At 42.5% G+C, this 21,121-nt stretch overlaps 1 protein-coding gene across 2 annotated transcripts in view; it reads right to left on the reverse strand.

Moving 5' to 3' along the window:
- Positions 1–21,121, reverse strand: part of KCNIP1 (potassium voltage-gated channel interacting protein 1) — a 1,382,576-nt gene that overhangs the window by 26,959 nt on the left and 1,334,496 nt on the right. For both annotated transcript variants that reach the window (XM_069199338.1, XM_069199337.1), the window contains 2 exons: positions 10,832–10,939; positions 2,868–2,972 (listed from right to left, as the gene is read on the reverse strand). In XM_069199338.1, the coding sequence (XP_069055439.1) occupies positions 2,868–2,972; positions 10,832–10,939 (213 nt within the window). The remainder of the gene's footprint in view (positions 1–2,867; positions 2,973–10,831; positions 10,940–21,121) is intronic.

Raw genomic sequence — 21,121 nt, forward strand, 5'->3', positions numbered from 1 at the left:
CAGTAATAGGGGAGAGTTAAAAATTGGGTCTCTAGTTGGCAGAGGTATGCACCCTGTCCAAACAGGGACCACAATCCTAGTCAGGATAAGTCACAACACAATCTAAATTATCCTGTGCTCACCCGCGGGTAGCTTGGCACAGAGCAGGCAGGCTTAACTTAAAAGGCAATATGTAAAGTACTTGTGCAATAACTCATAAATGAACACAGAGAAAAAAACTGAAGACTCCACACCAGGTTAGAAAAATAGACTATGATTTTATTAATAAAATAAGAGCAAGTTGACAAAAATACAATGCGTACATCTTGACAAATACAATTTTAAAGATTTAGGTGAAAATAGCGCATTGAAGTGCAAAGCGCCAACTGTGGTCATCTGGTCACGCTGGACTAAGACAAAGTTGCAAGTTCAGGCCGACCTGATGGAGCACGGGCTGGCTATAAGGACCTACTTGGGCCCGCTGAACACAGTACCCTGATGCGCGGTCTGCTCCACATTGCTTTGCAAGGCTTTGAGTCATCTGATGTCAGTTCCGAGAAGCTGTGCAGCAAGGCTTTGCTGGGCTTTTTGTCGCTTTGTAGTGAACCTGGGGAGCTATGCAGCAAGGCTTTATGGGTCTTAGATTTGCTTCACGCCGATCCTGCAGAGCTGTGTGGTGAGGCTCAGCAGGGCATGATGTCACTGTGCGTCGGTTCTGTTGGGATGGCAGCTGTGCGGCGTGGCTTTGTGGGGCTCGGTGCCACCTGACATTGAGTCTGGTGAGGCTGCCAGCTGCATGGCAAGGCTTTGTGAGTCTTTGTGTTGCTTAGCAGCAGTTCTAATGAACACCACAAAAGGCAGAGCGCCTTTGGCCCACTTCCAAGGCAGGGCAGACTCACAGCTTGTCCAGGAGCAGATAGTTCAAGGCTTTCTTGTCCCTGAGACCCTGAGACCTGGGAACAGGAGGCAAGCTAAGAAGCCCTTAGAGATCACTTGTGATGGGAAGGCAGAGTCCTTCCAGCAGAGTCAGGGAGCAGCAGGGCAACAAGCAGTAAAGCAGTCTTCCATAAAAGCAGTACAGTTAAGTCCTTTGGGCAACAGCACAGTCCTTCTGACAGAGTCCAGTTGCAGGTTCAGAAGTGTCTAATTTTAGGGGATCACAGACCCAGCACTTATACCCAAATGTGCCTTTGAAGTGGGGGAGACTTCAAATACTGGTTTTGAAGTGCACCATTTCCTTTTCAGCCCAGGCCTGTCTGCCAGGAGATCTATGGGAGAGGGGTTATCAGTCCTTTGTGTGGGGTCAGGCCACTAGCCTTTGAAGTGTAAGACAGCCCCTCCACCCTTCCTGCCCAGGAAGACCCATCAGTATGCAGATGAATGGAGATGCAGCTGAGTGCCCTGTGTTTATGGCTGTCTGGATGGAATGCACAGGGCGAGCTGTTACCCAGTACAGAGCAGATATTGACTGGAGACAGGATGTGAGACACAGACAGCAGTAAGAGCAGAGAAATGCATACTTCCTAAAAGTAAAATGGCATTTCTAAAATAGAAATGTTAAAAGCAACTTTTAACAGTAAGCAGAATTTCTCACTACCATTCCAAACATGCCAAGGCCACTCTTCCGGATCCGAAATTACTAGTTAAAAGTATAAAAGGGAATTTCCAATGCAAACCTATGAGAGGAGCAGTCCTCACAGTAGGGAAAAGTGAAATAGTCTGTTTGTCACTGCCAGGACATGTAAAGCATAAAGGAACATGTCCTGCCTTTTATTTACATAGCACCCTGCCATATCGGCTACCTAGGGCATACCTTAGAGGTGACTTATATGTAATAAAAGGGGAGTTTAAGGTTTGGCAAGTAGCTTTAAATGCCAAGTTGAAGTGGCAGTAAAACTGCACACACAGGCCTTGCAATGGCAGGCCTGAGACATGGTTAAGGGGTTACTCATGTGGGTGTCACAAGCAGTGCTGCAGGCCCATTAGTACCATTTAATTTACAGGCTTTGGGCACATGAAGTACACTTTACTAGGGACATATACGTAAATCAAATATACCAACTGATTACAAGCCAATATTACCATGTTCTAAGGAGAGAGCACTAGCACTTTAGCACTGGTTAGCAGTGGTGAAGTGTACGAGTCCTAAATCCAGCCAAAACGAAGTCAGAAAAAGAGAAGGAAGGCAAAAATTTGGGATATGACCCTGCAGAAAGGGCCATTTCCAAAAGACAGGCCAAATGTGCAGTTCACAAGGTGAACAACCAATTCCCTGTGTGCATTTATCAGCATCTTTTCCCCTCTTGGATGTAGGAGTCTGAGGTTAAACCAGGTCTATCATTTTATATAACGTTCCCAGTTTTTGGGGAAACAACTTATATGGAAAATGCCTGGGTGGATGATGGGATGATATACTGCAAAGGTGATTTGCAAAGTCCTCAAGGTGTGGTTTGAGGGAGTTTGGAACTTTGGAGATCCAGGATTGGAAGCACTTCGGGAGAAGTGTTGAAGTCTGGGTGGTATACAGTCATCACAGTGTTCTCCACTGTGAAACTGCAAATATACCCCAAAGGCAGATTTCGAATTAAAAGTACCCACAAAGAAGTCCGCATATAAAAGAGTAAACAGCTATTGCCCAGAACCTATTGGCAGTGCATCTGTTTTGAATGAATGAGACTCCCTCAAATACATCCTTTTGAATTCCTTGGTGATGGCGTTCAATAAGTAAATAGGAAACCACACGTGTGTTTACTAATATAGTATTACATTTTCAAATCTGAAAAATCTGCTAAATGTAAGATTTTTTTTTAAAAATGGTTTGACGTCCACCCAGAAACATGGGTTAACGCTGAATCAGAACAAATGAACATACATATTTTGTAAGTTACCTGGAAGAATACATCCACATGTTGTTTAGGGGCGTCCTCCTTGAGAACAGGGTAAGTGTATTTTCCCATCATGTCATAAATCGCTTTTACAATATCCATCATTTCCTAATGGGGAGAGAGAAACAGAGGCATTGCATTACTTAAAGCGCACATACGTTGGCCTTGTGGGCGGTACTATTAACAGTCGTACCTTCAACAGAAACCATACTAGATTAGAAATATTCACAGTGACAATATGAAAGATCATAGCTGAACACCAGTCGATACTGATGAGCCTTATTTTCTCTTCCTTCCAGGGACCATTGGGCTTACTATGTTACATTTTTGACTCAACAATAATAGCTTTTAGCAGAGATTTGAGGAAAAGTGTTTGACAAATACACTTTGCCATTTGAGTTATGTTCAGTGAATCAGTGTTCGCACAGGTACAGCTGCTCCTTTTGTTTAACACGGCAGCAAACTGTCTTTACTGAGAACAACATAACCCCCTTGTCAACGACTATACTAGGACTTGTTCTCGCAGCGTGCTTTGGAAATCATTCTGTAGTATATGCCCCCTTAGACTGGCATGGAAAGCATCATTTGTTATGAAACAGTTTCATATTTAAGGCAACCATCAAAGGCAGGTCTGTCAGCGGCTACGTATTTTTCACAATACAGTTTAGGTGATTCATTGCTTAGACAGTGCAGGTTATCACAACTTACAACATCACCTACAGCAGGACTAAAGTTAGCTTTTTGTTAGAAGATTAGAAACAGGCTGAGAGATATGACTTACTTTATTTAGATGGTGGAACACATGTAAACATTTCAATCAAAGAAATGGAAATTAAAAATTAAATAGTTGCATTAGTATTTCATGTGTACAAGCTGCATGCTTGTATATGGATTTATAGATGGGTAACAATGAATTACAGTGACGTTTTTCACTGAGGGGTTCTGAGTACCATTAGATGGACAATGAGTGCAAAGCTTGACTTCCCAATGATGTCACTCAGAATCAATAGGTGGAAGGCATCCTGCGATTCACTTTTTACTCATCTAAACCTTTGTAACTATATGGTCCCGAAAACTACTCCTGCTTTCAACTGGTATGCAGAGACAGAGAAGTAATGGGGGAACAATACATAATGTCGCCTCATCTCCCAGTTGCAAATTGAAAACAATGAGCAAATGCCTTCTGCCACCAACCACAACCACACTGTGGGCCTTCCATTCCTCTGCAGGAGAAGATGTGCTTCCTGCTTTCCAGCAATGCTCTGACAGGCGCTCAGACAGCCCGACCAGAGCAGCTTGGAAATTCTTAAGGCGTAGGGGTTTTTGTTAACACCTGTTGCAATGAGTTTTGGATTTGAATCCAGTTTATTCACACGAGTGGCTCTCTGCCAGGGACATACATATCAATGTTTATGTCTTTCACTTCTCTCCCTTTTGCCCTCATTAATAGTGTCCGCTGTCAACATCCACAAAGGAAGAAACCAAAGAGTTAATTGGTGGTTCCTCTCGTGAAGTGTGTTGCAAGCGGTGGGCACCAGGATCCATTATTTGGGTAACACAGTGGATTTTCATTACTAGGCTTTGTCAAAGAGCAAGAGATAGAAAGGTATAAAAAGGAGAAATAAGAGAGATATTGGAAAACCGTAACAGAGGGAGAAAGCAGGGATGAAAAAGAACAAGAGAAAGTAGGATAAAAAGACAGGAACTACAAGGATGTTGGAGAAAGGCATGCAGTGAAATCAAAATGAAGTAGTCTTGGCAGTGGGCTCCTGAGAAAAACATTGGTCATTTGCATTTACATTTTTTTCATGGTAAACCCTGGATGTTTTACAGGGGAGGAGTAAAATAGAAAGCTTGCAAACCCTATGTTGCAATTTAAATGCTCTAAGATATTTAGACCACAATCAATTTGCCAACACCATATCTTAGTTTTCATGGAACTCTAAGCTAATTCCTTACCTTCTTTTTATTTGCAGATTCTATTATAGCATTTCAACTTAAGAGTCACTGATATGGGTTTATTTAACGTTTGTGTGCTTGCCTTGTACAGCATATCTCTCTTTACCTATTGTTGGCACAATTATGCACATTTAATCCTTTACATTTCCAAATCCTGATTAAGAGTCAGGGCCTCAGTTGAGTGCCGGGCACTGTCAGCACCTAATTCTGCCCACAGGTACTTTTTATTGCTTCTCCTTGGTTCGGGCAGACACTGAAATTATTTTTATTTTAAAACATGCTTCTGAGAGAGACATCATGATGTAGCTCCATGTACCCAAAGAGACGCGTTCATGTCCACCTCAAGACAAGACAGGAGCATTTTATTAGCTTCATGTGAGAATTGTTTAGCTCATCTTGTGTATGGTAAGAAAGAATTCTGAAGTAACAAACAACTAGAAAATGTAATATTTTAGCAGAACTGTGTAAAATCATTGAAATGACTGAATGCTTTCACTGAGAGAATTCGGAAAAGTTGAAAACTTGATGGTGTCAGCAGCTACCATTAGATGCTGAATGTTGTGCGTAAGATGAGTCCACCTGGACGACTAGTTGAAGGGCCCATGGATAGTTCTACTTAGTGAGAGACTTTGACATTTCTTTGAGTTAGTCTGTCCAGTAGTCTGCCAGAGTCAGTCTAGGCTACTCCTGCCTTGAATCTGCTCCTGTCACCTTTTGTCCCTCTTCAAGTCTTCTAATGAGTTTCCTCATATTCTTAATTGCCCCACTTGCTTATGCTGTGCAGTACTAATATGCCCAATTAATTCTAAACTGCTGACCTGTCCTATGTGCAGCGCATGTTCTGCACTGCCCTGATGTCGTGGGAAGATGATCATTCTACTCTTTGAAACTTCCTGTCTGCTGTAACATGAGGAAAGGTATAACTAAATGTGGGTTCTTGTTTCCTTTTCAGCTTAGGTATTTACACCAGAATATTTTTATAGTGAGTTGCCATAATTAGATGATGTTACCAAATTACTTTTGTCTTTTCCTTTTTTGGTTTTGCCCGCATGTGTTAGCCTGTTCCCACACATGCAAGTCCAAATTCGTGTTACAGTAAGGATGGCCCAGCTCTGACATTGATTGATAAAACTGTATTTTGATGATTTACTGAAGTCACCCTCATCTGCTGTGAAATCTGAAATTAATGTGCTGTGCATATTGTAGTTCTTCTGATTTATGTCAATCTTTTGGAGTGTCTAACAGTATCGATGTTTGGTAGGCTAAATCTTTTTAGACGTTTTGGTCAACCTATGATTTCCATGCATGTTTATAACTTATTTTAGCGCAACATATATGTTACATTTATTTTGGGACTGTAATAAAGCTTTGAAACCTTATTCGGTTTGAAGTTTGATTTAGTGTTAAAATTGTTCATGGTGTCTAGATTTGTTTATGGTTCTTATGTTATTGATCAGTGTTGAATGAATCTGACTACTACACTCCTTACTGAGTCAAAAAATCCAGTCGACTTCTGATAAGGTATAGTCGCCAGAGCGCTCGTGGTTTCTGAACCAGAGGTGGGAAAAAGACCTCAGCGAGCGCACCAGCACAAGGCACAACCAATAGTGACAAACAACAAGCATTAACATTGTGAGTTCACTGGTTTCGCCAATAATCGTTAGGTCTGCTGATAGCCAGAAACATTTCACGAACTGAAGGAAAACAAAAAAGGGCTTTGGTTCAGAACCTTCAGCTTAAGTGTAGCAGTGTCTTTCACATTTACATTTTCTATCAGCCCACAGGAGTATTGCGCAAGTTTATGTTTTGTTGCACTAGTGACTTCACAAAGGAATCCGCCTGAGAGATTTCAGCTGCTCTCCACAGCTGGTGAGAGTACTTGACTCTCCCTCTCCACCGGAGTGTTGCCCACTTTGACAGGAGTAACAATTGATTCTGCCTCATCTGATGGCCTTCTTTGTGAGGGCCACGCTGGGTCGAACATCATAGCAAGGGTGTGAATTGATTTGTTTCTTGACACAGCAAGCCCATGCTTTCCTCCCCTAATGTTGTAGAAACAATAATTCAATGTGATTGCTGTGGCAATCATTAAGCTTAGAGTCCTGGACTGTATTGCCATTCTAAATTAAATACAACCCATTCTCTCTGTCTGCTCCGTGTCATCACCACGTCCTCATTAGACAGCTGCCTGGGCTCCAAATGAACCCTGCTAAATGCGCTGTCACCCTGTATTTCTCTAGTTCTCCTCATCCATGGAACAGCATAGTTTTAATGCTTTGTAATCTCGCCTAATCATATATTAACCTGTGTGTTATTGTGTGGCTATATACCTACAAAGTAGTTACACTTTGTGTAATTGAAACATTTCCAAGTATTTCAGTATATTCATGTTTAACCAAGTGTGCATTCTTAACACTGGCCTAGCTGCATGCAGGCTTCAGCTGCTCAAAATCGTTCACTGTTAAACACAATGTTAAATTTGACATGTGATTTCACGTTTCCTTCTGGGTGCAGAAGCAAGATGACAAGTTTAATTAGAAGGAGAGCTTATTGCTTTCTTTAGGGAAAGTAAGAGTGGATCATTTTAATTAACACTTAGTTGTAATTTACACCCTGCATGGCGTTGAGAAAGTACCTTCTGTACCATGTAGTCTGAACTGATGATACATCAAAGGTCGTGCAGCTGTGTGCGCCTTTGTTCGATGATGAGAACGATGGGAGTTGACCTGTTCCAAGAGGATAGTTCAACCTGATGGGTCCAGGTTCGGAGGGGTTGGTAGGAAGAAGAATTGAATGAATTCAAATGTATTTAACTGTGTGTCTTGGAATAGTTGCTAGGATATTCTGTCCTGACTTTGCTGAGGTAAGACCTTTACCCCACTCTGCCGTCTTAGACTCATATTCTTAGTTCTTTAATTAGACTCTTGAATGCATATGCCTTCCTTTGCAAAAATCTTTATTTGGGTCACTTCAGACTGACATCTTCTGCTTAGGATTTCCCCTTGCCATCATTAGGTGCCTTAATTAGTTTTGGGAAGTTTCTTTATGAAACTGCTACTTCCCCTGCACTGCATCATGTTCCTTATATTGATTTACACTGCCATCTATCTGTTGTATTCTGTTGGATTGATGAACTATATTGAATTGTGATGCTTAATTGACAAATAATTTATTAAATGAATAATGTCTGTAACTTTGACCAAGTTACAAAAATAAACATTCATGCCTTGGAAACCATCCTCTCTGTTGTTGGTGTGGATCCAAATGAGTTTCACTGTAATTTCACTTGTTATACTGATATTAGTTCCTTGAATACACATTCAACTGATATCTAAATGGCCATATGACCAGTGGCGCGATCTGCCATGGCCTAATCCCACCCCTACACAGGGTTCTACATGTAGCAAAATCTTAAACCCAAAAGCCTGATGATTTGATAACATTGAAAATGCCATTTTAGGACATGAGAGGATGGATAATTACTGTCTGTTGATTTTCATTAAGGTGTGATTAACTAAAGAAGAAGAAGGAAAACTCTTTACTAGAATTACATACTTTCACCAAAATTAAGGCTTACCACTAAATTGGTAGTTTTTATGTAGCTCGTTATGAATTGGACAACATTTACCTCTAGGTGGGTGCGACATGTTCTATACCATAAGTAGGGTCAAGCCTATGTATTTCAAAAATGAAAAAACATGTCCAAAAGGTCTCTCATTGCCAATGCTGGTTCTGCCTGTAATGGGTTTGCCAATTGTAAAGCAAACACTGGCAAAGCCAATACTGGCCTTCTGGGAATGTTATTTATTTACAACTTCAGAGGGGGTCCTCATGTTGTGTGTACGTGGCATCGTATGGGAACCATTGAAAATAATGTTCAATCACCTTGGATTGTTCTTTTCCATGTAGAAAATAAATTTTTAAAATGCCCAACCACAGATATTGGCATGCAAAGTTGCATTGCAGGCATTAGCAAAGCCAATAGCTGTGGCAGGCTATCTTTGAATTTTATTTTCTATATTTCAAAGTTGGCCTCCATGTTGTGCTTATATATGAAATAAAAGCGAAGTCAGCAAAATCTTACCACTATTGGCAAAGCCAATAGTGAGGAAGCAGTGGGCGTCAGTTGTAGGGCAAGGAGAGAAAGGTGGCGGAGGGGAGATAAAGTGGCATGAAGCCGCTCAAGCGTTCAGTGATGAGAAGGGGTAGAACCATAATAAATCAGTAAGGATTATGAGGAACTGAAGATGATTTGTGGGGAAGACTGGATGGTTTGGGATAATGAGACAGAGAGAGAGAGAGAGAGATTTGGGAGAGGGAAACAAGCAAAGAGAGAGTGCAATGTATTTAAAATCCCTGGATAAAATATATTTGATGCCAGGGTAATTAATTAACAAGGCACTCATAATTGTGTGTTGACATATTTTAAGTTTCTGCAATAAATCTTACAATATTTCCAGCTTTGGAAGAATACTTTCAAAGCTCTAAAACTTCGAAATTGTTTGTGATCAAAGAAGCCTATTTGGAAATGAATTAATATTGTTGAAGTTTTCATCCTAAGCTAACTCAAAAGAGGGAAGATGTTCATGCTATGGTATATTAAGTTAATGAGATTTGTTGCACACAAACCCACCCAAGAACGTATCCTAGTGCAAGGAAAAGAAGCAATTTTTGTCTCAAATCCAGAAGAAAGCGAATCAAAATCAGTGGGTTTACAGAGTTTTTCAGAGTATCGACACAGAACTGATCATACAAAGGGAAAGAGGGCGTTTGTTCAGTTGAATGTGGCTTAGAAGGAAAAAGAGCAGGTTACCACCGTGGACATTCAGATATATGGGGAAACGGAGGCCAACATCAAAGAGGACAGAGAGATGAGAAGAGTGATGTAAAGTGACCCTAGAGGCTAAGTAATAGCATCCAGAGCCATAAAGTCCTTGATGAATATGAAAAAGTTATTTGACAAGAGATCTTTGGTGATAGAAAGCCAGTGTAGAGATCTGAGAAGAGGTGCACTCAAGTTTGGCAGCAGTGTTCTGAATAAGTGGCAGTCTCCTAATAAGATAAGCAGGAATGTAGACATTGATATTTTGTGGTAATCCAGATGACTAGTTGGAATAACGTGTCTGGTTTGATCTCTGTTGAGATTTGAGCAGTGGTGGCTCATCCACTCTCCTAAATGTGCCATGGAGAAGAAGATGTTGATACAAGTGGCAGTCATATTTTCAGAGATGAAGATGATGAGCTGCGTATTGTGAGCATAATAGATGGTCTCACAGCCATAGCTCCTAACAATATCTGCAAGGGATGCCATGTAAACACCGAGCAGGCTGGGGCTGAGAGAAGATCCTTGGGAACCCCACAGTCCACCCATGAGGAATTGGAGGTAAACAGTTGAGGCACACTGATTATGATCATTTGGATAGGACTGAAGCTATTTAGTAAATGTAAGAAGGCAGATAGCTCTGTCATGAAGGCAATTCAAATGGATAATGTGAGAGACAGTATTGAGGGTTAACAGGTCAAGAAAGATTAGGGCAGCAGACGCTCCCCTGCACACAAGGGAGCCCATATCACCTGTAGCGGCCAGGAGAGCAGTGTCCATGCTGTGGGCTGCTCAGAATCCAGACAGCGAGAAGTCCAGGAGGCATTGCTTTCATTTTTGCAATGAAGAAAGGAGATTAGTGGAAGGGTTATCATAGCACATGGCACTGAACTAACAGCGCCATTATAATCAAAGAAATGTTTAGTTGACATCTCATAAAGGATAGAAAACGTGTGTGCATATCTGTTGTTAGAAAGATGACTAGTCACTTGTTTCTTACGGAAAGAGTCTGGGAATATGCCCTTCCTGGAGGTCTAGGAGGAATGCACCAGCCACCTATAAACACCTGCTCAGCACGCATGCACAGCGGGGGTTAAACATGCCCACTCACACTCTTCTAACAAAAATGCGCCCCACATTTGTAGTGTTACCTTAGATGGCACGATCACAAATCAGACATTCTTACCTCCTTATTTATATATCCATCTTTGTTTATATCATAGAGATTAAATGTCCACCTCAGTTTCTCATTAACTGTTCCTCTCAGCAAAATCGAAAGAGCGGCGACAAAATTCTGTTTACAGAAAAAAAGAAAGCTGACTTAACAAACATTTAGACATTTTCAAAAGGATGACAATCAAATATTTTAAAGTTTTGAGCACTAGGGCTAGTAGTTACATAACCACCAATGTTGCAGTATTTTTCACATTCCTGCTGTTCATTTGAATTAAACAACACATACAAAATAGTTAGGCCATTCCATTAAAATATGAAAATGTATGGATTATGCTAACTGTCTTAAATTGGATTCATAGATTAACTATGCAATAAATTGGGTCCTGGAACACATATCAGAAGGAAGCAACAGAGTAACGCGATAAACAGTGTATTGTATTTTCAGAAAAAGGCAGAAATAGAGGATTAGAGTAGTGCACTATGAGGAAAAATGAAATTGTTTTGCTGAGAGCCGTGCCTGAGGTCACAAAAGACCTAAACAACCGAACCTTCAAAGGTAATCGTATTCTCCGAGACACCCATGGCTTTCCCTTGTTAGCATGGATCAAAAGGTCATTGAAAGAGAATGTGCACGTACTATGTGTTAAGAAAGTCACAAAATAGATCTAGTAGTAAGAAAGCATTATAATGAAACCACACCCGACTGTTTAATTTAATCACGTGACAAATGCAAAAAATGTGCCTGACCCGCTAGCAGGTACGTTTTACCTCTAGATTTAGACACTCTTCTGCAGTATACAAATGTTCAGCAGAGAAAACTTGAAAGTTGGAGGAATTCATAAGGTCAGAGAGGATGAATAGGCTGCGCCACAGAACCCACAAACCAGTCAGATATATCAGCGTGGAAAGAATGGGAAACTGAGCCACCCAAGACTGAGTTTTTTTCGGAGGTGGGGATCTGGCAGGTTACCCCTACTCCTCCAATGATAGCATTTTACAAAGTGCAAGTTTTTTGTAAGTTTAGATGGCAGTGCTCCTTGATTCACCACCTGCATTTACTGTGCACATTTACAGAGCAAATGGTGCATGGTTCGCACCACTCAGATACACGAAACACAGGATATTCCTAAGGACCAGTATCAAGATCTGAGTCATATGGAAATTGATGGCAGTCGATGGAACGCTAACAAGGTACCACCAGAATAAAATAATGACTGGAGGGAAAGGTGCTAGCGTACTGGTGTACAATCCTTCTCACAGGCATTCCCAACAAGATACAAATACACAATAATTTTTTTGTCTATATCCTGCCATGATTGATGATTGGCAAAGCACCAAAGGCACAGTGTGTGCTGAGGCCAATTCCCTTTTTTTAAAGTTTAGACCATAAACATATCACTAGCAATCAGTGTCTCCCCATTGGTCATGAGCACTTTTCTCCTGATGATTCTTATCTCTGTCCAGCTACTACTCAATTGCACTTATTCAGCGTAAACCAATAACAACTGCCTGGACAAAAATCAAAATTGTAAAGAAAATGTCACCATCAAGCATCCCCCCGTATCTGGGAAAACAAATCCCTGGAAGGACAGCATTTGTGAGATCCCTACTCCTGTGCCCTACCAACAGACTCCTCCACCCACAAAACAGAGAAGAAGACACAAACCCGAAAAAAAGTAGATAAGAAAAGTAGGAACTTAGGTCAAGAGTAAGAAGCCATAACAATTGAGTATTAGACATCCAAATCAAAAAGAAGGATTTGGCTCCTGTTATTGCCTGAGAATCTGAGCCGTGTGTGGCTTAGTATAGCATATCTGTGTCTGAACATCCTTGATAATCTTAAATCTGGCTGGCTCTTGAAGAAAGATCTGTGCACTGACAACTTTCAATGGGTCAATCATCTCACCTAACTTCCATCGCCAATCCATGGTTAAGTTACAGAAATCCAATAGAACAAACAGCAACAGATAGTCAATAGCAATTGATGTCGCGGTTGAGCTTTTAGGTAGATTGCTTGCCAGAGCAAAATGTTACCCACAAATATAATTGGGAGCAGATGTAGTTGACTAATTTTGGTCAGATCATGGATTAGTGGAAGACGATGTGTATGTTGGATTTGGGAATCCATGTGACAGTCTGCTAAATCCGGAAAGGCTCTTGTGAATACTTTACAAAGTTTTGCCGGGGGTCAGCCTCTTCTTTGCCTTCCAGGATGCCAAAGACCCTTAAGTTATTGCGGTGTTGCTGGCTTTCCAAATAGTCTGTCTTAGATTAGACCAAAGATGATTGACTCTCATGTTCTCTGATTGCTCTTGCTGAGGCTGTTCCAACCTCTTCTGTGTGTGTGGCCCGCTTCTGGAGCTCCACAACCTGTGTGGAGAGTGCTGAAATCTTCTTGGTCACCTCGGCCAAAGACTGCTGCTGATTGTCAGCTCTGAATTGAAAATAGTGTTGCAGTGCTTCAGAGCTTTGGACCTGCATGAGTTGGATGATCGTAGATAGCAATGGCTCAAGAGATGGGGATGTAGTTGGAAGAGCAGGAGATCACTGCCAGCACTGTTTGCTCTCTCCCTGGCAGAACTGGCATCGAAGCAGGGGGGGTGTTAGTATGAGATGTTACATTAGAGACTAACCCAAACCATAGATCATTCCCTTCTTAGAAATCTTGATTGAGCATACAGTGAGGTGAGCATGAGCTAAAACTAAGAGTTGCTGCTTCAATGTTTTGGTTGTTAGGCAAAGCTCCCTGAAGGCCTATGGGGTGGCTGATAGGGTTCCCGTTGATCTGCTGAGATGTGGTAACCTTTTTTTCCCCCTTACAGATAACCCATTGCTGAAGAGGACTGCACTTAGGGTTACTCTTAGCTCGTCAAACATTCTGTTTGCTATGTCTGGAGCTCCTTTAAATATCCTGCCCCTTTTTGCCTTCAATGCAACCTAGTTGGGCCAACCTTTTTCTGTGGGGCTCCTTAATGTGAGGGAAAGCGGTGTCAAACTCCCCTGTGCCCCATCCAAAAATGTCAGTTGGACCTAATGCAGCAGCTGATTGGCCACTATTGTCTGAAGTAGTTATCTTATAGTTATTGCGGGGAGCTGTCAACTGCCGGTGTAGTTTTTCAGGAGGGGGGAGAGTAGCTGCTGCTGATGAGGAGTCCTGTATCTCCTTAGCCCTCTTGATATCCAAAGACTCAGCCTGCTGTGTTATATCATCAGTGGAGGAAATTGAGAGAATAGAGATAGAGTCAGTTAGAGTTAAAGGATTACCTTGTTGCGAGGCAGCTGACGGGATGGCCTAAGCAATGTTGGCAGGTATCATAGTGCATAGTGAAGAAGCATGCAGTGGAGTTTAGCCCAGTTCTCCTGCTCTGACCACATCCATCAATAAATCAGCAATAGTGGAAGCTGAACCAGGAGTTGATCCAACCGCAGATTCCCATAGAGTAGACTGGTTGCTGAATCGGTCTGAAGCAATTTGAGGATTGGTGGACTGACTTTGGAGGAAGAACTCCTGTCTGTTGTGGCATGGTACCCAGTCACAGTATGCTGAGCTGTAGCTGGAGCTGTAGAGTGAGCTCCTTGCCCTCCAGGGGATGTGTGTCTGTCCAGGCCTCATCTTAATGGGGTATGCTGAGTTGTGGGGTAAAGCAGGGAAAATTAGTCAGAATGTTCACAAAGCTCTATGTGAGTGGGTGTCTAGGCGTGGCAATTGGCAGTGTTGGAAATACAGGATAGTCACTATCTGTATTAAAAGGTTTTATAGTGTCTAAGCTCAAGTTAATGTGTTGGAATTTTGCCGGCCTCAATCACCATTTCAAGCGACAACTAGTGAGGGAGGAGATAGCATTTTAAAAGCTACAGTTGCTGTGTCTAAATGAGACTCAACTGGTTTATAAGGACTGATTGTTGCTGAAGCCTTTTGGTTAAAATATCATCATAGCCAATCTGTATCCATTCGAGGAGTTGCCATACTCTATGTTAGGCATCTCAAGTGTAAGGTCCTCAAAACTGCTTCTGATCCCAAGGAGAGGAAGTCAATTGCTCAGTACCTCAGCTCTGGTAAGAAATAGGTTGTTTGCACTGTATACAGCCCAAACACTGATGAACCAGAGATATTTGACTGGTTGTCCTTAGAGCTGTTAGATTTGGTAGGTGACTTAATAGTAGTGGGTGACTTTAACTGTATAATGAATTATGGGATAGATACCACTAAGCGTTCTGCTCACACTCGTATGGTTAAAAAAAGGGCATCTATCCTAGAAATTGCCAGTCTGCATGGTCTAATTGATTATGGAAGGCTTATCATCCTTTTAGGCCAGGGTACACTTTTTTCCCTCCTCCCACAAGCACTATTCCAGAATCAATATGATATTTATTGGGCCAGGACCAATTCCATCCACTAAAAACAAGGTTTGCCCTAAGATCATCTCAGATCACAACCTGGTTCTGCTCACGTTTGCATTAGTTAGTAATGTTAGAGATTGGAGCCTGTTCCCATTTCCTCAGTATGTCCTCTCTAACCTTGCTTATAGATACTATCTATCTGGGATACTCAGGGAGTTTTTAACTTCTGTTTCTGGATCAGCTCCTCCGCATATTTTATGCGATCCCATTCATTCGAGGGGGCACTTTACAGTTCATTCTAGATAATAATAAGTCAGAGCAAGCAGTAGTACTCAAGCTGCATCAACAAATACAAAAGCTAGAGCATAGGCATACTCAAGCAGTTTCAATCAGAAGTGTGAAGGAGACAGATATCTGTTTTAAGTTAGTGGAAAGTCATTGTATATTAGACTGAAGATTTAGGGAGAGGGTTGCTGCTAACTATCATAAAAACAAAATGCTCCAATGCGAGCAGGGGGAGAATGTTGGTTGAATGTTAGCCCACCAGATTTCGGAGAGAAAATCTAGGAACGTAGAATAAAGTATTAAAGATAATGACGGCATTTTTTACTCTGGGTCTCAAGCCATCGCTGAACAGTTTACTGTTTTTAACAAGGATATCTACAGCCAGCCTCAACCAACTAGTCAAACGGGTCTCTCACAATATCTACAGGGAGGTTGTTTACATCGCCTAGACGAATACCAGGCCTCAGGTTTGGAGGAAGATATCTCTGTGTCAGAGGTTGAGGCTGGGATCAGACCTCTGCCGTCTAGGAAGGCAACATGAGAAGATACCATCCCTCTGGAATTCTATGAGATATTCAGCAAAATTCTTCTCCCAGAAGTTATGCAGCTGATGAACCATATCGCTAGAGGGGGAAAGATTCCTGCCTTATGGAACCTTCCTAAATGTGTTGTCTTTCTAAAGAAAGATAAGCCACTGAAGGACAGAGGCTTTTAATATCCTATCTTTCTGATCAATTGTGATGTTAAGATCTTTACAAAATTGTTAACTTCCCTGTTGGCTCTTCTGGTCCAAACTTTGGGCTCACTGCAACAGCACAGCTTTGTGTCGGGAAAGGATAATACCAGTCATATAAACTGGGCAATTGCCGTGTTCGACATTGCGGAATGATTGGGTAAAAGGGTCAGCATAATCCAGATGGACACAGAGAAGGCTTTTGACTGGGACCCATGGGATTTCCTGTGGGCAACAATGAGTGCTCTGGGTATTGGTGGAAGATTATTACATGGGTACAGTATCTCTATAGAAATCCTATGGGTAAACTAGTCCATGGCGTAAATAGTTTGCCACTATTCAGGATTTTTTGTGGAACCCTTCCGGGGGGGGGGGTCTGCTTTCTCCACTTTTAATAGCACTTAATATTGAGCCCTACTTAAGTTCCCTTATACTCAACCAACGAGTTCAGTCAGTGATATTTAAAGCTTAAAATCACAGCCTATGCTGAGGATGTAGCAATTTTTTACTTCAAATCCACTCTGTACCATCAACCTTGTGTCCAATGAGGTCAAAAGGTTTGGAACTCTCTCCGGGTATAAATTAAATTTAACAATAACCCATGTCTTACTTAATTTTCATTCAGAGAACACTTCTTGGGGACAGTGTCAAGTGCTACATATTTAGGAGTTAGGCTTGGCAGCTGACTGGACCATGTTTTTCAAATAAATTATGAACCTCTTCTGCAATTGTTTATAGCTAAGATGTGCTCATGGAATTGGCTCTCAATAAGTATACTAGGCTGCTGCAACATCATAAAAATGAATGTTTCATGAAATGTTTTATGCCTTGTCTGAGCAATACCGCTTATGGTCCCAGAATCATTTTTAAAATGCCTCAAGGGTCCTATTGGCATCTTCATGTGGGGCTATAAGAGGGCCAGACAAGCTATTCACATTATGAAACTCCCGTACAGCCAGGGGGCTTTCAACTACTTGACTATAAGCTCTACTTTTGGATAGTCTTTGGAGGCCGCATCAGGAATTTGCTAATAGATCATGATCCGGACCTGTCTATACTGGGCTATCAACTAGCATTAGGGTCAGACACCAGGGTTTTTTTCCATTGACTTTCAGATCTAACTACATCCAGCAGTTCCAGTTTACAATTATTAAAGACATAGGCGGTCATTCTGACCCTGGCGGTCAAAGACCGCCAGGGCGGAGGACCGCGGGAGCACCGCCGACAGGCCGGCGGTGCTCCAATGGGGATTCCGACCGCGGCGGTAAAGCCGCGGTCGGACCGGCACCACTGGCGGGCTCCCGCCAGTGTACCGCCGCCCCATTGAATCCTCCACGGCGGCGCAGCTTGCTGCGCCGCCGAGGGGATTCCGACCCCCCCTACCGCCATCCAGATCCCGGCGGTCCGACCGCCGGGATCCGGATGGCGGTAGGGGGGGTCGCGGGGCCCCTGGGGGCCCCTGCAGTGCCCATGCCACTGGCATGGGCATTGCAGGGGCCCCCGTAAGAGGGCCCCTAAATGTATTTCACTGTCTGCTGCGCAGACAGTGAAATACGCGACGGGTGCAACTGCACCCGTCGCACAGCTTCCACTCCGCCGGCTCGATTCCGAGCCGGCTTCATCGTGGAAGCCTCTTTCCCGCTGGGCTGGCGGGCGGTCTGAAGGCGACCGCCCGCCAGCCCAGCGGGAAAGTCAGAATTACCGCCGCGGTCTTTCGACCGCGGAACGGTAAGCTGACGGCGGGACTTTGGCGGGCGGCCTCCGCCGCCCGCCAAGGTCAGAATGAGGGCCATAATTTGTAACTGGGGGAAAGTTGTTCTAAGTACTCCTTACCTACCTTACATGCATACACCCCACTCTGGGGGAATCCCAAATTTCCCTCAATCTTCCACAGTCCAGTGGGCAAGGCCTGGGCAATCTCAGGGGTGAAGAAGTCTAGGCAGTTGTTTGATTATAACTGTTTTTGTTTATTTCTTCCTCCAGACTTCTTTTGACTTTTCCCATCAGTATTTTAAAAGTATTTACAGCTACGTGATTTCTTTCTGTGTGGGCGTAGGACCAGATAATTTTGGAAGACTTTGATGAGATCTTGTCTTATCTATACAGGACACTTGGCAAGGCTTCGATCAGAGCACTGTATCAAATCTTTAGCACTTACAGTGTCAATGACTGTTGGCCTATCAATGGAGCAGGACGCTCAATTCGGATATCCTTTCTGAAGAGATCACTGGTGCCTTAGAAATTATCAGTCGCTTTGTGCATTCTATCAGCCTAAAGCTTCAGCAGTTAAAGACCATCTGTATACTCTATTACACCTCTGAAAGGATCTCTAATTGGGCCATGATCCTGACAAAACTCAGGGCCTGATTGAGATCTCGGCAGAGGGAATACTCTGTCACAAACATGACGAATATCCCGTCCACCGTACTACGATCCCCATAAAATATAATGGGCTCGTAATACGGTGGATGGGATATCCGTCACGTTTGTGACGGAGCATTCCTCTCTGCCAAGATCTAAATCAGGCCCTCACTGTCCTAACAGCGGACTGCCCATGGAAGATATTGTTTATAGGTTCGCTCACTGCCCTCGGCTGCAGAACTTCATCTGTCCATATCCCACTTTGGATATGATTTTCGGTTACCCACTACAGAGATTATGTTGGGTCACAAAATCGATTGAAACCCCAGGCAAAACCCATTGATGTCAATCATAATTATTACCACTTGGCTCTGCATAGCAAGATCCTGGATAAGCTCCATTCCTTCTAAGGTTCAGGAGTGCCAAGCACTTTTATGTCAGGTACACAAATTTGAATTGTCAATTTCTATGTTTAGAGGCCCCAGTGCCTTAAAACGCTTTTGACGCACCTAGACCGGCTTCATTTAGTATTGAGATGCGTTGTTCTACAATTTTTATATCTTGTCCTTATTTTCATTGTCCTTTTGTTATTCTCTTTGTATTTTTCATGTTTTTTTTAACTCTTTGTAGTTGCCTGTTCTGGTTGTTTCATCGATTTTCATTACCTTTGTCTCATGGGTATAGGTTTGTAATGATGTTTTGTGATCATGACTGACTCTAAATTGAAAAAAAATCTAAAAAAAATAAATAACAACTGCCACAAATGTGGGGCATCTTCTCTGGATTTTCAGAGTGGCCCCCATTGACTTCTCCTACATCATTCCTCCTCACTGCACACCCCAGTGCACTTCCTGGCATTACCAGTATGGACATGGGCTGCTTTACTTTCTGTGATCTTAGAGTGTGGTCATGAATGACTCCCACTGCCTCTTGGTAGGAATAAGCCTGAAAACGCTAACAAACCTCAGCTGACCTACCCTAGTGCTGCTGCAGACCTTACCTGTGCGGCTGCCATCATCCAGCCCAGAGAGACCATATATATGAGAAGACAGTCCCTAGTGCACCCCTCCATTCCTCACCTCACAATGGATGTACGAAGGAAAATTGAACATCAAGGACAGGTGAAACTGAACGGTGACCCTCCTGACAAAAACATTCTTCATTGCCTCACCTTTATTTTCATTGTGATTCACTGTGTCATGTGTAGTAAAATAACACTGCCTTCAGTAGTCAGCAAGGTGTATCCTGAAAGACCTGCATGGTCTCTGACAAACCCATTTGTTGATTTTGGCTTTGCCCTTTTACTGTGTGACAGTAAACAGTTTCCATTTCCACCATCATTGCACCTTCTGTTGTGAGCAGCTGCTGGTCTTTAGCCTCCAATGACCTTAGGTAGCAAAATTGGGTGATTGATCCCCACAAACCTTTATCCATGAGATATGCATTTCTCTTTACAATAAAAAAAAAACTTGAATTCTGAAACACTATCCTGTTCTTTTGTCGGTACCAGGTACAATGTAAATCATTTGTTTAACATTTTACATGCTTCTGCAAGTTTTTGATGTTGTTGAGCTTCTTGGATCAGGGGTATTAAATGTAATGTAATGTCCTCACTGCTGCTAGTTATTGCCCTCCGAATGTTTTCTGTTTACAAACACCGTTAACTGTGTCTTACTGATTTTGCTATCGTGCCTTTTGCATTCTGGGTGTTATCTAGCTTTGCAAACATTATTTAGTTTGCATAGCCAGTGGCCCTTGTTTTCCTGTTATATTTCAGCATTATTATGATGTCTGACTATTGTACTGTGTATTGTGTTTTTCGATTAAAACGTGTCTGATTTCTCTTGGTACACATAGTAAAATATTATCAAAATGATGTGTTACCACAAAATTCTTGGTGGACATCAACATCTGTATTGCAACTGTGATAATCGCATTTTGCTGTACCCGTCGCCTAACCAAACTTGAGGTGGGCCCCCTGGAAAGTAACTGGAGGGCCCCCACTGAAGCCAGTCAGGGGCCTGACGGCCATGCCCTGTGTACTGCGTTGAGGGGGCCCGCTGGAGCTCCCCCCCCGCCCCGACACCACAGAGGTTGCTGGGGCCTTTGTTATGCCACTGGCTGTACCTAGTCACATACCACACCTGCTCCCCTGGAGCTAGGCCTTAAATGCATGTCTGTTGCTACCCAGAGAATCAGGGAGTTTTTGATTTAGCACCTGACACACATTTTTATACGGACATGTGACATTCTCACTTTTATGGTGCTGCGTAGGCCCTACACGTTTGTGTGTCAAAGATCAATCATGACAGGTGTATATTTGTTGGGACCTTGTTGGTGGGACAAAGGTGAAGTAAAGCTGAGTTTATGAACTCGAGTTGAATTAGCTGAAAAAAAGAATAAAGGCAGGTTTTTGTTTAAAAAACACCGAAGATAATCTCAACATAAAGCTCAACATAATTAGCGAATGACCTGCTAATATTCAATACAATACTGAAGATAGAGCTTTATGTAGGGAATACGTCAGAATGTTCTAGCCTGTGACTTTGTATTTGGTGTGCACATTTTTGTTTGATAATC

The sequence above is a fragment of the Pleurodeles waltl genome, chromosome 7 (assembly GCF_031143425.1).
Source record: "Pleurodeles waltl isolate 20211129_DDA chromosome 7, aPleWal1.hap1.20221129, whole genome shotgun sequence".
In the NCBI taxonomy this organism is placed as follows: Eukaryota; Metazoa; Chordata; class Amphibia; order Caudata; family Salamandridae; genus Pleurodeles; species Pleurodeles waltl.